The sequence below is a fragment of the Oncorhynchus tshawytscha genome, linkage group LG03 (genome assembly GCF_018296145.1).
Source record: "Oncorhynchus tshawytscha isolate Ot180627B linkage group LG03, Otsh_v2.0, whole genome shotgun sequence".
Lineage (NCBI taxonomy): Eukaryota > Metazoa > Chordata > Actinopteri > Salmoniformes > Salmonidae > Oncorhynchus > Oncorhynchus tshawytscha.
This window is the reverse complement of record NC_056431.1, coordinates 36482730-36495361: the sequence shown is the minus strand read 5'-3', so window position 1 is coordinate 36495361 and position 12632 is coordinate 36482730. Positions and strand designations below refer to the sequence as shown.

General features: G+C 44.6%; 1 protein-coding gene across 1 annotated transcript in view; it reads right to left on the bottom strand.

Moving 5' to 3' along the window:
• spegb (striated muscle enriched protein kinase b) overlaps positions 1-12632 on the bottom strand; it is a 135048-nt gene that overhangs the window by 76791 nt on the left and 45625 nt on the right. The window contains exons 5-6 of the mRNA XM_024403168.2: positions 12339-12482; positions 11857-12039 (exon numbers count right to left, since the gene is read on the bottom strand). Of these exons, the coding sequence (XP_024258936.2) occupies positions 11857-12039; positions 12339-12482 (327 nt within the window). The remainder of the gene's footprint in view (positions 1-11856; positions 12040-12338; positions 12483-12632) is intronic.

The following is a 12632-nucleotide window of genomic DNA, read 5'->3' as shown; positions in this document are numbered from 1 at the left end:
CAGGCCTGTCACACCCTGACCATAGTTTGCTTTGTATGTTTCTATGTTTTGGTTGGTCAGGGTGTGATCTGAGTGGGCATTCTATGTTGGATGTCTTGTTTGTCTATTTCTATGTCATGGCCTGATATGGTTCTCAATCAGAGGCAGGTGTTAGTCATTGTCTCTGATTGGGAACCATATTTAGGTAGCCTGGGTTTAACTGTGTGTTTGTGGGTGATTGTCCTTGTGCCTGTCTCTGTGTTACTTTGCACCAGTATTAGGCTGTTTCGGTTTTCGTGTTACTTTTATTGTTTTTGTATTTTGATTCGTGTTTTTACTTTGTTTCATTAAACATGGATCGCAATAGCCACGCCACATTTTGGTCTGACTCTCCTTCACCTAAAGAAAACCGTGACAAGGCCCTCATGCCAAATTGAGTCAATGGCTTTTTTTAAATCAACAAAGCATGAGAAAACGTTGCCGTTGTTTTGGTTTGTTTGTCAATTAGGGTGTGCAGGGTGAAAAAGTGGTCTGTCATACGATCATTTTGTAAAAAGCAAATTTGACATTTACTCAGTACATTGTTTTCACAATGTATGAGTCTGCTGTTAATGATAATTCTGAGGATTTTCCCAAGGTTGCTGTTGATGCATATCCCACGTTAGTTATTGGGGTCAAATTTATCTCCACTTTTGTGGATTGGGGTGATCAGTCCTCGGTTCCAAATATTGGGGAAGATGTCAGAGCTAAGGATGATGTTAATCTAGGTATTGTGAGACAGTAGGTAGCGTCCCACCTCTTCAACAGACAGTGAAACTGCAGGGCGCCAAATTCAAAACAACAGAAATACCATAATTAAAATTCCTCAAACATACATGTATTTTACAGCATGTTAAAGATACACTTGTTGTAAATCTAGCCAGTGTCCGATTTCAAAAAGGCTTTACGACGAAAGCAAACCAAACGATTAAGCCAAAGAGAGGATTCACAAAAAGCAGAAATATAGATAAAATGAATCACTAACCTTTGATGATCTTCATCAGATGACACTCATAGGACTTCATGTTACACAATACATGTATGTTTTGTTTTGTTCGGTTCATATTTATATCCAAAATTCTGAGTTTACATTGGTGCCTTACATTCAGAAGTTCCAAAACATCCTTAGATTTTGCAGAGAGCCACTTCAATTTACAGGAATACTCATAATAAACATTGCTAAAAGATACAACTGTTATGCATGGAATTTTAGATGCACTTCTCCTTAATCCAACCGCTGGGTCAGATTTCAAATAACCTTTACGGAAAAAGCAAACCATGCAATAATCTGATTCGGCGCTCAGAGCCCAATCAAGACACAAATATATCCGCTATATTATGCAGTCAGCAAAAGTCATATATAGCATTATAAATCTTCACTTACCTTTGCTGATCTTCGTCAGAATGCACTGCCAGGACTCCCACAAGAAATGTTTGTTTTGTTCGTTAATGTCCATCATTTATGTCCAAATAGTTACTTTTGTTAGCGCATTTGGTAAACAAATCCAAAGTCACGAAGTGCGTTCACTAAAAGCAGATGAAATATCAAAAAGTTCCTTAACAGTCAGTAGAAACATGTCAAACGATGTGTTGAATCAATCTTTAGGATGTTTTTAACATACATCTTCAATAGCGTTTCAACCGGAGAATTCCATTGTCTTCAGAAGTGCGATGGAACAGAGCTCCCTCTCATGTGAACACGCATGGTCAGCTCATGGCAGACCTTACTCATTCCCTACTCCTTAACAGTAGAAGCATCAGACAAGGTTCTAAAGACTGTTGACATCTAGTGGAAGCCTTAGGAAGTTAAACATTACCAATATCCCACCAATATCCCACCAATATCCCACCTGCTATATGAGTTCTGTTATACTCACAGACATCATTCAAACATTTTTTTAAACTTCAGAGTATTTCCTATCCACATCTACTAATAATATGCATATTCTAGCTTTTATGGCTTTGTAGCAGGCCATTTACTCTGGCATGCTTTTCATCCGGATGTGAAAATACTGCCCCCTACCCCAAAGAAGTTAAAGATTTTAAGTATGGCCAATTGGAATTTGTTGTCTGTATATTTTATCATTTCATTGAGGATACCATCAACACCACAGGCTTTTTTGGTTGGAGGGTTTTTATTTTGTCCTGTAGTTCATTCAAGGTAATTGGATAATCCAGTGGGTTCTGGTAGTCTTTAAGAGTTGATTCTAAGATTTGTATTTGATCATGTACAGTTGAAGTCGGAAGTTTACATACACTTAGGTTGGAGTCATTAAAACTTGTTTTTCAACCACTCCACAAATATCTTGTTATCAAACTATAGTTTTGGCAAGTCGGTTATGACATCTACTTTGTGCATGACACAAGTAATTTTTCCAACAATTGCTTACAGACATTATTTCACTGTATCACAATTCCAGTGGGTCAGAAGTTTACATACACCAAGTTGATTGTGCCTTTAAACAGCTTGGGAAATTCCACAAAATGATGTAATGGCTTTAGAAGCTTCAGATAGGCTAATTGACATAATTTGAGTCAATTGGAGGTGTACCTGCGAATGTATTTCAAGGCCTACCTTCAGACTCAGTGCCTCTTTGCTTGACATCATGGGAATATCAAAAGAAATCAACCAAGACCTCAGATAAAAAAAAATGTTAGACCTCCACAAGTCAGATTCATCCTTGGGAGCAATTTCCAAATGCCTGAAGGCACCACGGTCATCTGTACAAACAATAGGATGCAAGTATAAATACCATGGGACTGCTCAGCCGTCATACCGCTCAGGAAGGAGAAGCGTTCTGTCTCCTAGAGATGAACTAAACATTTTTACTTTGGTGCAAAAAGTGCAACAGCAAAGGACCTTGTGAAGATGCTGGTGGAAACAGGTACAAAAGTATCTATATCCACAGTAAAACAAGTCCTTTATCGACATAACCTGAAAGGCAGCTCAGCAATGAAGAAGTCACTGCTCCAAAACCACCATAAAAAAGCCAGACTACGGTTTGCAACTGCACATGGGGGCAAAGATCGTACTTTTTGGAGAAATGTCCTCTGGTCTGATGAAACAAAAATAGAACTGTTTGGCCTGTTTGGCCTGTTTGCTGCAGGAGGGACTGGTGCACTTCACAAAATAGATGACATCATGAGGTAGGAAAATTATGTGGATATATTGAAGCAACATCTCAAGACATCAATCAGGAAGTTAAAGCTTTTTCACAAATGGGTCTTCCAAATGGACAATGACCCAAGAATACTTCCAAAGTTGTGGCAAAATGGCTTAAGGACAACAAAGTTGAGGTATTGGAGTGGCGATCACAAAGCCCTTACCTCAATCCCATAGAAAATGTGTGGGAGGAACTGAAAAAGTGTGTGATCGAAAGGAGGCCTACAAACCTGACTCAGTTACACCAGTTCTGTCAGGAGGAATGGGCCAAAATTCACCCAACTTATTGTGGGAAGCTTGTGTGGGGCTACCTGAAACATTTGACCCAAGTTAAACAATTTAAAGGTAATGCTACTAAATACTAATTGAGTGTATATAAACTTCTGACCCACTGGGAATGTGATGAAAGAAATAAAAGCTGAAATAAATCCTGCTCTCTACTAATATTCTGACATTTCACATTCTTAAAATAAAGTGGTGATCCTAACTGACCTAAGACAGGGAATTGTTACTCGGATTAAATGTCAGGAATTGTGAAAAACTGAGTTTAAATGTATTTGACTAAGGTGCATGTAAACTTCCAACTTCAGCTGTATATCTTTTTGCTGTTTGTTCTTTGTTATAGAGCCAAAAATATTGTATAAGTGGTTTACCCATACATCTTCATTTTGGATAGATAATTACTTGTGTTGTTGTTTGTTTAGTGTTTTCACATTTTCCCAGAAATGGTTAGTCTGTGGATTCTTCATTGCATTGAGCTGATTTCTGACGTGCTGTTCCTTCTTTTCCCGTAGTGCATTTCTGTATTTTTTTAGTGATACACCATAGTGAAGGCATAGACTTAGGTTTTCTGTGTCTATATGTTTTTGGATGGACAGGTTTCTCAATTTCTTTCTTTGGTTTTTGCATTCTTCATTGTTGTTCATTTTCTTCGGTTTTCTGTTTGAAATTCTTAAATTTGACAGGGACGCTGAGACGTCAAATATACTGTTTAGATGTTCTACTGCCAAGTTTACATCTTCAATATTACAGTGGAACGTTTTGTTCAGGAAGTTGTCTTAAAGGGATTGAATTTGTTGTTGCCTAATTGTTTTTTGATAGGTTTCCACACTACATTCCTTCCATCTATAGCATTTCTTAATATTACTCAGTTCCTTTGGCTTTGATGCCTCATGATTTAGTATTGCTCTGCTGAAGTAAACTGTGATTTTGCTGTGATTGAATAGGGGTGTCAGTGGGCTAACTGAACGCTCTGAGAGACTCTAGGTTGAGCTATAGGTGTACCTACCATAGGAGTCCCCTCAAAGCCTACCATTGACTATGTACATTTTTTATTTATTTTTATTTTACCTTTATTTAACCAGGCAAGTCAGTTAAGAACAAATTCTTATTTTTAATGACGGCCTAGGAACAGTGGGTTAACTGCCTGTTCAGGGGCAGAACGACAGATTTGTACCTTGTCAGCTTGTCAACCTTCCGGTTACTAGTCCAACTCTCTAACCACAAGGCTACCCATTCCCAGGGTGTGACAGAGCTGCAGGATTTGTGACCCGTTTTTGTTGGTTATGATGTCATAGTTGTGCCTAGGGTGGCATATGGGGGAGGGAATGCTGTCACCTCCAGGCAAGTGTTTGTCCTCCTGTGTGCTGAGGGTGTCAGGTTCTGGCATTTAGGTCACCACAGACTAGTACATGTCCCTGGGCCTGGAAATGACTGATTTCACCCTCCAGGATGGAGAAGCTGTCTTCATTAAAGTATGGGGATTCTAATGGGGGGGATATAGTTAGCACACAGTAGGACATTTTTCTCTGTTAAGATAATTTCCTTTTGAATATCTAGCTAATTGTAAAAATGTTCCTCTTTTGATTAATTTAATAGAGTGAGTTAGGTCTGCTCTATACCAAATTTGCATACCCCTTGAGTCCCTTCCTTGTTTCACACCTGGTAGTTTGGTGGATGGGACTACCAGCTCTCTGTAACCTAGAGGACAACCAGTGGGTCCGTCTCCTCTATACCATTTTTCTTGTAGGATGACAATGTTTGTATTTCAGATGTATTTGATGAAGTCCAGGTTCTTGCTCTTTAGGCCAAAGGCAGAGGACCTCAAGCCTTGGATATTAAAGGATCAGATAGTGAGGGCTTTGTGTTCCATAAAGTGTCCAGTGTTGCTGGTCGTGTGGTTTGGCCTCAGGCCAGTAAATGTGAGCAGAACCTGCTGAGCATCTGGTACATCTGGTATTCTGGTATTCCATTGGCTTGGGCTAGTGTAAGAGTGGGGTTTGGCCCTTCTTGCACGCTCACGGCCTGGGCGTATGTGTGACTTCAATGTTCAGGCCCCCTTTGTGGGAGTGGGGGGCATGGGGTGAGCAGGAGGGGCATAGGTCTGGTCTGAGGGGGCCTAAATGGGGTGTGGGGATGGTTGACTTTGGGGGGTTTGATTGGTTGGAGTGGGGGTATGGATGTGGCTGGTGGTGTTGTGGTCTGGATGCAGGCCCTCTCGGCATGGGTCCTTATGTGTAGGTCCATGGGGGGGGCTGAAAGGTGGGTGCTCAGAAGGGGTGGGATCTCTGGGCTTGGGGTTCTTTGTCTGTCCCGCTGCGTTGTCGACGCTACGGTTTGGGGTGCACTGTTCTGCTGTGGTGTCGAGACTTTTGTTGGGCGCTGAGGTGAGCCTTTCTGCTGGCTTCTCTGTGGGGGTGGCTACCTCTCTAATGGGTTGTTCTCTGTCACACACCATTCCTGTCACGCCCTGGTCAAAGTATTTTGTGTTTATCTTTATGTATTTGGTCAGGCCAGGGTGTGGCATGGGGTTTTTGTAATTGTGGTGTGTTTGTCTTGGGGTTTTGGTGGTGGTATTGGGATTGTAGCTTAGTGGGTTGTCTAGCAAGGTCTATGGCTGTCTGGAGTGGTTCTCAATCAGAGGCAGGTGCTTATCGTTGTCTCTGATTGGGAACCATATTTAGGCAGCCATATTCTTTGAGTTTGTCGTGGGTGATTGTCCTTAGTGTCCTATGTGTACTCGTTGTTAGTTTGCACCAGATAGGCTGTTTCGGTTTCGTTTATTGTTTTTTGTAAGTTCGTGTTTCTTTGTTATATATTAAACATGGATCGCAATCGACACGCTGCAGTTTGGTCCGACTCTCCTTCATCACCACTAGAAAACCGTTACAGAATCACCCACCACCAACGGACCAAGCGGCGTGTCAACAGGCAGGAGCAGCCGAAAAAGGAGATGCTCACCAAGGATTTCTGGTCATGGGAGGAGATCTTCGACGGGAGAGGACCCTGGGCTAAACCAGGGGAGTGTAGCCGCCCAAAGGAGCAACAGGAGAAGAGGCAACAGAGGCAGCAGCAGCAGGAGCAGCAGCAGCTACAGTGGGAGAGGTTGCACCACCTGGAGTTATGGACATGGGAGGAGGAATTGGACGGTAAAGGACCCTGGAATGAGCCTGGAGATTATTGTCGCCCCAAAGCCGAGCTGGAGGCAGCAAAAGCAGAGAGGCGGCATTATGAGGAGCTAGCACGGCAGAGCGGATGGAAGCCCGAGAGTCAGCCCCAAAAATTTCTTGGGGGCTTACAGGGAGTATGGCTATGCCAGGTAGGAGACCTGCGCAAACTCCCTGTGCTTACCGGGGGCTGGAGAGACCGGGCAGGCACCGTGTTATGCTGTGGAGCGCACGGTGTCTCCAGTGCGGGTGCACAGCCCGGTTCGGTATATTCCAGCTCCTCGTATCGGCCGGGCTAGAGTGGGCATCGAGCCAGGTAAGGTTGGGCAGGCTCGGTGCTCAAGAGCTCCAGTGCGCCTGCACGGTCCGGTCTATCCAGTACCACCTCCACACCCCAGCCCTCCGGTAGCAGCTCCCCGCACCAGGCTTCCTGTGCGTGTCCTCGATCCAGTACCACCAGTTCCAGCACCACGCACCAGGCCTTCAGTGTGCCTCGCCTGTTCAGCGCAGCCAGCGCTTTTCTCCTCTCCTGCGCTGCTGGAGTCTCCCGCCTGTTTAACGCAGCCAGAGCCTTCCTCCTCTACAGCGCTGCCGGAGCCTCCCGCCTGTTCAGCGCAGCCAGAGCCTTTCTCCTCTACAGCGCTGCCGGAGCCTCCCGCCTGTTTAGCGCAGCCAGAGCCTTTCTCCTCTCCTGCGCTGCCGGAGTCTCACGCCTATCTAGCGCTGTTAGAGCTTTCCTCATCTCCAGCGCTGCCGGAGTCTTCCGCCTGTTTAGCGCAGCCAGAGCCTTCCTCCGACACAGCGCTGCAGGAGTCTCCCGCCTGTTCAGCGCAGCCAGAGCTGCCAGTCTGCATGAAGCAGCCAGAGCTGTCAGTCTGCATGGAGCAGTCAGAGCTGTCAGTCTGCATGGAGCAGTCAGAGCTGTCAGTCTGCATGGAGCAGCCAGAGCTGTCAGTCTACATGAAGCAGCCCGAGCTGCCAGTCTGCATGAAGCAGCCAGTCTACATGGAGCAGCCAGAGCTGTCAGTCTACATGAAGCAGCCCGAGCTGCCAGTCTGCATGAAGCAGCCAGTCTACATGGAGCAGCCAGAGCTGTCAGTCCGCATGGAGCAGCCAGAGCTGTCAGTCCGCATGAAGCAGCCAGAGCTGTCAGTCTGCATGGAGCAGCCAGAGCTGTCAGTCCGCATGGAGCAGCCAGAGCTGTCAGTCTACATGAAGCAGCCCGAGCTGCCAGTCTGCATGAAGCAGCCAGTCTACATAGAGCAGCCAGAGCTGCCAGTCTGCATGAAGCAGCCAGTCTGCATGGAGCAGCCAGTCTGCACGGAGCTGTCAGTCTGCACGGAGCTGTCAGTCTGCACGGAGCTGTCAGTCTGTAAGGAGCTGCCAGTCTGTAAGGAGCTGCCAGTCTGCAAGGAGCTGCCAGTCTGCAAGGAGCTGCCAGTCAGCACGGAGCCGCCAGAGCGGTCAGTCTGTAAGAAGCCGCCAGAGCTGTCAGCCTATATGGAGCAGCTAGTGCCGCCAGTCTGCCCAGCGCCGCCAGTGCCCCCAGTCTGCCCAGCATCGCCAGTCTGCCCAGCGCCATCAGTCTGCCCAGCATCGCCAGTCTGCCCAGCATCGCCAGTCTGCCCAGCATCGCCAGTCTGCCCAGCACCGCCAGTCTGCCCAGCACCGCCAGTCTGCCCAGCATCGCCAGTCTGCCAGACTCTTCCAGATCTGCCAGTCAGCCAGACTCTTCCAGATCTGCCAGTCAACCAGACTCTTCCAGATCTGCCAGTCAACCAGACTCTTCCAGATCTGCCAGTCAACCAGACTCTTCCAGATCTGCCAGTCAACCAGACTCTTCCAGATCTGCCAGTCAACCAGACTCTTCCAGATCTGCCAGTCAACCAGACTCTTCCAGATCTGCCAGTCAGCCAGGATCTGCCAGTCAGCCAGGATCTGCTGAAACCACCAGCCAGCCAGGAGCTGGTAGATCTATCTACCTGCCTGAGCTTCCTCTCACTCCTGAGCTTCCTCTCACTCCTGAGCTTCCTCTCACTCCTGAGCTTCCTCTCACTCCTGAGCTTCCTCTCACTCCTGAGCTTCCTCTCACCCCTGAGCTTCCTCTCACTCCTGAGCTTTCTCTCACTCCTGAGCTTTCTCTCACTCCTGAGCTTTCTCTCACTCCTGAGCTTTCTCTCACTCCCGAGCTTTCTCTCACTCCCGAGCTTCCCCTCAGTCCCGAGCTGCCTCGGTCCCGAGCTGTCCTTCAGTCCCGATCTGTTCCTCAGTCCAGTGGGGTTCTGGGTGAGGACTACTAGGCCATGGTCGGCGGCGAGGGTGGACTATCCAGGGACGAAGGGAGAGGGGACTAAGACATTAAAGGAGTGGGGTCCACGTCCCGCGCCGGAGCCGCCACCATGGACAGACGCCCACCCGGACCCTCCCTATTGTTTTGAGGTGCGTTCGGGAGTCCGCACCTTAGGGGGGTTCTGTCACGCCCTGGTCAAAGTATTTTGTGTTTATCTTTATGTATTTGGTCAGGCCAGGGTGTGGCATGGGGTTTTTGTAATTGTGGTGTGTTTGTCTTGGGGTTTTGGTGGTGGTATTGGGATTGTAGCTTAGTGGGTTGTCTAGCAAGGTCTATGGCTGTCTGGAGTGGTTCTCAATCAGAGGCAGGTGCTTATCGTTGTCTCTGATTGGGAACCATATTTAGGCAGCCATATTCTTTGAGTTTGTCGTGGGTGATTGTCCTTAGTGTCCTATGTGTACTCGTTGTTAGTTTGCACCAGATAGGCTGTTTCGGTTTCGTTTATTGTTTTTTGTAAGTTCGTGTTTCTTTGTTATATATTAAACATGGATCGCAATCGACACGCTGCAGTTTGGTCCGACTCTCCTTCATCACCACTAGAAAACCGTTACAATTCCCCTCAGCCTCTCCTCCAGCAGTCTGATCCTCTCCTCTAGTGCTCTGTTCTTCTCCTGCTCTTTCTCTTGTAGATGTTGTCTCACTACAGTACAGAGTGCAGATATGTCTATCTCCACCTCCTGCTCTCCAGGTCTAGTTAAGGGGGTATTGTTGTGTTGGACTGTGTCTGAGTCTGTCCTGACTGGAGTGTAATCACCTGTTGTTCCAGCTCCACCTGCCTTACCTCCAGCTGGGTGAATTTATTCCTCATTTCAATGAGGGAGTAGTACTCTGTGTTGGGAGGTTAACTTTCTGCTTGGGGTGGCTCGTCTGTGGGTTTATGTAATGAAGAGGTCTGGTCTGACCCACTCGGGGTGGGGGTATCTTTCTCAAGGGAGAGCTTCTCCTGCTGAGCTATTTCTTTGATTAGGTGAAAGTCCAGCTGAATCTGTTAGCGATTGCCCTGTACCAATACTGTTCCAAACTTATAGAGATTTATATTAGCTGACTCAAAATCCTCGTTGTCTAGTATCCTGAGTTTGTCTCTCTCTGATATTAAATATTGGTAACTGTAAATATGAAAATATTTCAAGAGTGCATGTGAATTAGTGTCAATGTATATATAGTAAAAAGTAAATGCTGTGAAAAGGCCTCCTCTTACACCAACAGTATGCCAACACACTAAATGTGACTTGAATGCCCATAATGTGACATCTAAAAAAAGAGTAGCATTGCATATAGGAAGAAATACCAAACAAAACCATGGCTGAATGATGAGTAATTCATTTGTACCTAAAACTTATTTGGAATATTCTGCAACACTTTATAATATTTTTGGAAAATTATTTTATCTTTATTTAACTAGGCAAGTCAGTTAAGAACAGATTCTTATTTTCAATTACGGCCTAGGAACAGTGGGTTAACTGCCTTGTTCAGGGGCAGAACGACAGATTTGTACCTTGTCAGCTCGGGGATTCAATCTTACAACCTTTCGGTTACAAATCCAACGCTCTAACCACTAGGCTACCTGACGCCCCATTACAGTGTGTCTTGTATGTTTTACCACTAATAAACAGGTATTTCATAATTACTTCTATAAAAAAATCAATACGTATAGGCTAACAAGCATTTCAATTCATAAGTATGACATGGCTTAAATATCTTTCATCAGTTTTATAATAACTTTACATGAATAAGCAGTAATAAACTATATATGAACTATTCATAAATATGTATTTCATACACAAAATAGTTTTTAAAGTACACATGACAAATCATGTACTATAATGTGTGCTTGTTAGCATTATCATGAGTGTTTTATTGTTAATCTCAGGTGTTAAGGCTTCTCTCTCTCTCTCTCTCTCTCTCTCTCTCTCTCTCTCTCTCTCTCTCTCTCTCTCTCTCTCTCTCTCTCTCTCTCTCTCTCTCTCTCTCTCTCTCTCTCTCTCTCTCTCAAATACAAGGATTCATATTCTCATTCATTTGTACACTGTAGAGAATATGACCATCTTGATGGCTCTGGGGGCAAAAGGGTCTAAGTTTCTCATTTGAGTAAGATAGGTTCTAGATGCAATAATGAACTGAAAGTGTTTGATGGTTGAATTTATACTTTAACTAGCCTATATTTAACAAACAAGTTCATGATGTAATTTACCCTAGACAAGATGTTACTTGCGTCATATCTTAACAGTGGATTCATATTGCAATGAAACCAGTGTGTCTTAACAATTTATTGGTTCAATTTAGCCTCCTAGTTGCTATGGTAACTACTCAACTAAGTGAGTTGGCTCAACTGGAATATATTGCTTGAACACATTTTAGAGAGAGGGAGGAAGAGAGAGAGAGGGAGGTTATGAGTGGGTGAGGAGAAATTAGGAAATAGCTTTATGAAGAAGGAAATAACAATGTACATCCTTTTGAAATGGCAGGGCAAATAACAATGACAATGACACACGGGTCAGTGGAGTGACAAAAATGTCCACATCATCCTTTAATTCACTTTTCTGAAATATCCAAATGACTTACACCCATCTGAAAAAAAGGTTCCAAAAAAGTTTTTATAGCCAAAGAACCAGTTTAGGTTCTAGACAGCACATTTTTTCTAAGAGTGTAGAATGCAAAGGTTAGCAAAAGTCAGGTGCAATTTCCAAAGGCTAAAGCTCAGGCTACAATCTCCAGTACAAGGACATTAAGCAGACATAAGGTTCAAGGTAAGGGCCGGTAAATCAGAAGGTCTCTAACCTTCAGTACTACTTCTTGTTTAGTAATAACAACAAGGTATTATTAAATAAAATTTAAGTGAAGGGTGACCCAACCAATGCAATGTTGCAACTCATGCTTACCTGGTTTGATCGAAAGTGTGGCACTGCTAGATGTTTTCCCAGCCTCATTGGCAGCTGTCACACAGTACGTTCCAGCATCACTTGGTTTTGCACATTTGATGAAAAGTGAATAACGCTCTCCCTCCACTTTGATCCCATAGTTTAAGCTGTTTTGGATTTTGATATTGTCTCTCCTCCAGGTAACTAGATATGGACACAGACAAATAAGAGTTGAGGCGATATAAAAAAAATAATTTGTGCTCAACAAACTGGAGTGAAACTGGTGACTACATTGTTAGAAAAAAAAGAGTTCCAAAATGGTTCTTCGGCCGTCCCCATTGGAGAACCCTTTCAACGAGAAATCCTTTTGGGTTGGAAAGGGTTCAACCTTGATCCCAAAAGGGTTCATCAAAGGTTCTGCCATGGGGGCAGCTGATGATCCCTTTTAGGTTCTCGATATAAACTTTGTTATAAAGTGATACATAGAGTTAGAGATAGCTTGCCTTCTGGGGGAGGTGTGCCAGCAATGATGACTCTCAGCAGGACCTCAGTACCAGCAGTTACCACAGTGTCCTTAAGAGGAAACTCAAACATAGGGGCCTCCAAGGGGTCCTCTTCAGCAGACACGTAAGAGTCGTCTGAAGAATCTGCACAAATTACAAAACGTAATTACAAAGACATTCATGGCTGTGTTCAGAACTAAGGAATACCAATGAGAATTGAACTTTGCAAAGACAAGTAAAATAAGATACAAGCCTCTAATATACACAACATACATTTTCATTTTGAAAAATAAA